This window comes from Montipora capricornis, chromosome 12, assembly GCF_036669925.1.
Source record: "Montipora capricornis isolate CH-2021 chromosome 12, ASM3666992v2, whole genome shotgun sequence".
Classification (NCBI taxonomy): Eukaryota; Metazoa; Cnidaria; class Anthozoa; order Scleractinia; family Acroporidae; genus Montipora; species Montipora capricornis.
Window position 1 is genome coordinate 41040945 of NC_090894.1, and position 5000 is coordinate 41045944.

At 37.8% G+C, this 5000-nt stretch overlaps 1 protein-coding gene and 1 pseudogene across 6 annotated transcripts in view; one reads left to right on the forward strand and one right to left on the reverse strand.

The window, feature by feature from the left end:
- The window catches only part of LOC138027772 (short transient receptor potential channel 2-like), a 66495-nt gene that overhangs the window by 8531 nt on the left and 52964 nt on the right, over positions 1-5000 (forward strand). For 2 of the 6 annotated variants that reach the window (XM_068875384.1, XM_068875385.1), the window contains one exon: positions 3652-3748. The exons of the other annotated variants lie outside the window; for them this stretch is intronic. In XM_068875384.1, the coding sequence (XP_068731485.1) occupies position 3748 (1 nt within the window). In that variant the 5' untranslated portion in view covers positions 3652-3747. The remainder of the gene's footprint in view (positions 1-3651; positions 3749-5000) is intronic. 6 annotated transcript variants of the gene reach the window in all.
- The window catches only part of LOC138027473 (uncharacterized), a 1498-nt pseudogene continuing 874 nt past the window's right edge, over positions 4377-5000 (reverse strand).

The following is a 5000-nucleotide window of genomic DNA, read 5'->3' on the forward strand; positions in this document are numbered from 1 at the left end:
AAAAAAAATCCACATTTTAATTTAAACCTCTTCGCAATTAAAGTGCGTTGCGTTCATTCTCTAAGGTTCACGACGTCGGGGTTCTACCTACTGGATTCTGGAAGTCATCAATGTCCCATCTTCAAAGCATTTTATTTCTAAGAAAACCTGAAATATCATAATGGTCGTACAGTATGCCGTTTAAATACGATAAAAGAAGACCAGTTAAAATGTCAAAAAGGTAATGTGATTGCTAGGAAGGGCAAACCACGCAGCAGCTGTTCTCAATTTCGGCGATGATCAATTGCAAATACGCGAGGATGTACTAAATTGGCAGTGTTCGATTGTTTTTCCCTTCCGAAGGCACTTTTGAGCAAGGAAGGGCGCAAACTTTATGGTAGGAAAAGTCTTTCAGGAGAATGTGCTTGCCTGTGTAATTGCTGAGGTTAACTGTGTTGAACTGTGATAAGAGTAACCTTTATTATTATTTGTCAGCATACGATAAACAAAACATCGAAGGTGGCGGGTAGACCAGAGTTTCCCTGAGTAACGGTAGCTTGCCTTCGCTTAATTCTAAACCTCTTCAAGTAAAGTATTTCGAATCTATCCTGAACGGGCAGGATGTTATTGGAGTCTTACCAACTGGATTTGGCAAGTCGATGATATTTCAACTTCGTACTGTAGATCAGAGGACTCCTGTCTGAGAAAACAACTTCTGGAATACTTTGGTTTCTCCAGTGTTCAGCAACATAAGTGTTGCTGCATATGCGATGGAATGAACAAGCAAAGTGGAGAGGATCTACCTCAAACTGCTAGCCGAACAAGATCAGATCCCTGCCTAACGATAACCGCATAATCCTTGAAAGATAAATCAAGAGTGTCATTGCAGAGCACGAGTCCCCAGCAACATCAGATTGTTCCATGCTATTTGACATTACTGTAGATAAGGATGTTGCTGCAAAAGTGATAAAGGGAATGGAATTTATTGAATCTGAAAGAGATATATTGATTAATTATGGCATATGGGATGAGGCTTGTTCCTCTAAGATCTTTTCTCTTATATGCGAGCACACTTCTCTGTGTACAACTGTAATGAACTCTGATGATGGTAAGAACATATCAAGATTCAAGGAGCAAGGAGCAAGGATGGCACAGTCGGTTAGTGCGCGGCCTTGGTGTAAGAGGTCTTGAGTTCGATTCTCGGATCTTGCATCCTTGTTTCGACTTCTTTCCTTTCCGTGTAGCTAAGTAGCTTTAAATACCCGTAAAACGGAGCACTGATGGAGAGGGGGGAGTAAAATGAGCGCACCGTCGACCTCAGGTTTGTCAGTTGAATTACTGTTACGAGTTATCGACGTTAAATATGGTTGCTTTACTTTTACTTTTTTTTTTTAAGATAACTTACTACAGAACTGCTGTACATATACTAGAACATTCGAAAGATTCAATCTTTAAATAATGTACATTACCAACTGTCAGTTCCAATTTAATACCAGTCAGTGTGATATACCTATCATTTCCATTATGTTTTGCTAAAAGAGAAATGACTATCAAGAAGAGGGGGTTACTTTCAAGACTTCCTCACAACCTTGAAATGAATCACTACTTTTGGAGGGCCATCACTTTCGAAACTTTATGGATGTTCTTGAACATATTGACAAACCATAACGTTTCGAAAGTAGTGATAACATTTCAAGGTTGTTTGCAAATCCCGAAAGTAACAAACATTTTAGGTTATTCATATTGTGCAAATAAGAACCTCTTTTCCTCACAGGCTGAACAGGTTCTAATAAACTTGAGTATTAAAATGCCAAATTTCAGACTATAGGTTCTTAAATCTCTAGGTTCTTACATGCGGGTGTTTACTGTACCTGAAGTACAATTTTTCACCTTGGTATCTCTATAGTATTGATAATCAGTTTATTCACATGATTGTTAATTGACAAGCTCCATGAGGATCTAAGAGTCACATGTTACTAATATTACTGTTGTACCTGAATATTGTCCAGCCCAATTATCTGCCATAAAACCATTGTCTTACTACTGAATTTCAGTGACTCACTATTCGCAAAGTAACTGCTGAATGAAAGGCAGTGATTGATTTAGACCTCATAACGCCACCGAATTTTGTCTTCGCTGAAATCTAGTGACACATTAGTCTTAATTAAAAAAATAAGTGGCCGATAGACATTAATTTAAAAAATACTATTAACCCTTTGGCGTCCAAATCGGCCTAAACCGGCCAGACTTGGTATCTTACTCTGTCTAACGCCAGACGATTTTACTCGTCAATGCACTCTTAAATAAGGTGTGTTTCCCTAGCACACTTTGTGAGTTTCCTAACACATCAAGGTGTGTAGTGATGACACACCTTTTCAGGGTTCTATTTCACGGTTTAAGAAAACACACCATTGCGTGTAAAGAAACACAAAAGGTGTGTAATGAGTACACACCTTTGTGTTTATTTATAACACACCTTAAGATCTGCTTGAACACATCATAAATTAATGAGATGTAAATGTTCTTCAACTGGAGAAATCTGCCAGAGCTATCATAACACACCTTTAATGGCACCACACCTTGGCTATTTTAGTGCATAATCAATTCAATATTTCCAATATTTTCACAGGGGTGAACCCCAAACATTTTCAGGTGTGTTTTAACAACTCATCCTAAATCAATAAATTATGCTAAGACAATTTTCCTTCTCAGCCTTAGTTAATATTAATGTTGGTTATTAAATTTCCATCCTTGGATATTGCATATTTCTATAGAGTTCTGAGTGGCTCCCTAAATCTCAGTTATCAATATACCATAGTATATGGTATAAGTGTTGTCACATCAACATCACTTCAGCCTTGGCGAATAATAGTGAAATATTATTTTTTATTATTACCCAGTTATTAAAATTCTTTCTTGAAATTATTGTCCTGGAATTGGAACTAATAGTATTGTTTTCTAGACTCCTTTTTTCCCAACCTGTAAACAAGATAAGTCAAGTAAAACCATTTTTTTTGGTGTAATTGTACATAATTGGTGTTACATAAGCCTAGTGTTGTTACTGATACATTTCAAAATTATACTATGGAATCAACACATCATCATAATGGGAGTCAATGGTTAAACCACCACTACCGGTGATGATAAATTATTTCTGACTCCTGATCCACTAACTGGTCATTGATCAACCTGGCGCTCAGTTACCATCAATAGACCTTTTTACTGATGTCACCGATGGGCAGGTGCTTGCCCTCTGCCATTCATTTCTTTGCAAATATTGGCAACTTTAAACTCTCACATTTGCGAGAGCTTGTAACAGATTTTTATGAAACTTCGCATTGTTAACAAATTTCAGTGAAAAGCATTGAAAATTGCATTGTTGAGTGACATCAGTAAAAAGGTTGATTATCTTTGACCCTTTCACTCTTAAGATGTCAAAGTTAATAATATATTATTATTATTATCTCAACTGATTACCACAGCTGTATATTTCTTTGTTAGCTATTATTGAGAATTTGATGTAACATCAAAGCACCGCACACTTAAATAATTTCATCTTGTGTCATATATTGTGTACATGACAGTGTGTTGAAATTGTAACAACAATACACATGCAGGTTAATAGTGGAAGTGAGAGGGTTAAGCTGCTAATTCTCTCATGTGTTTATCCAGCCACTCATGAAATTCAAGTACATTAGGGGAGACCTTTTAATGCCAGGAAAGCTGTCATGACATATTGCAGACATGTAATGGAAAGGATTCAACTGCAGTAGGTCATGTACCATTTCCTTCTCATCTTTAAGTGAATCATGTGTAGTATGTTCTACAGATGTGTTGTGAATGCCTACTGATAAGTCAAATTCTTGTACAATTTGATAAATGCCAGTAGTGGCTTTTCAGACCTTGCTAATAGAGTTCAGAGTTTTGTTTGGTCCCTGCCTCTGGATAGTACTTTTACTGCATCGGTTTGAAATTTCTTGGGCCAAATCATCTTCGATATTATATCCAACGCCACTCCTCCAGTTTACAAAAAATCCCCATGTGAACTGTTCAGATAGGCGTGGAGTTAACAAACACCCATTCGGGGCTATACTCACATACATTTCGATTATATATTTGCTGTATGCCCCCATAGACTTGAAAACTGAAAGTAAGAGATTTCTAGTGCCATCTCCTTCTGCTGCAGTGTCCTTCATCTGCATGACAAGAACAGCCAAGAAAATACAACAAAGGGCATAATTCATTACATAGTCATCATTGTAAAAGTCATTGGCATTTACTTTCTGTAACAGGAACTTGTCAATAAACTTTCCAAAAGCATCATCAAAGTATTTCTTCTTGTTTTCTGCACTCTCGCGTGCAATATTGGCGGGAATTTATGTAATGATGGTGTATCCTCAAGGTCTGACATCCCAAATCCCAAAAAAGTTCAGGACAGCTGTTATTATGTAAGCTTTCCCAAAACTGAGGAACAGCTCTTCGCTTCCTTCACAGGAGTCAAGAACTTTGGAAGGGGTAGCATTCCTTCTATTATACTTCTCTCTGAAGTACTTTAAGGTACCAATTTGATTTATTGCTTCTGCTTTGTGTAGAAATGAATAATCGTTTCCATGGAGAACAGAACCTTGCAAACGCTTGCACAGCTTTGCACATGATGTCTTCAATTCTTCCCAGAAGGCCCTTTTTAACTCCTTTAAAACACTTGGACAGTGGTCTTTCAAAATAGCCGCCTGTACAGTTGCATCCTTAAGGCTGACCGCTTGCACAATCATTTTCTGCTGTCTCTCATCCAAAAACGGTTGAGCGTCAAATGTTGTAGAATTACTAGATCATGTTAATTTGGGCATTAGAACTGCAGTTGTAGCTGGCAGAGTCGGGAAAGCTGGCTGCTTTGCTGAATTTGATGTCGTTTGTGCCAACAGCTGATCCGCAGACGTGCTTGAAGAAGCAAGCCTACCTCCTGTTGATCTAGGTAGCACAAAAGTAGCATCTTGCGGAGTTGACAAAGACAGCTCCTCTGC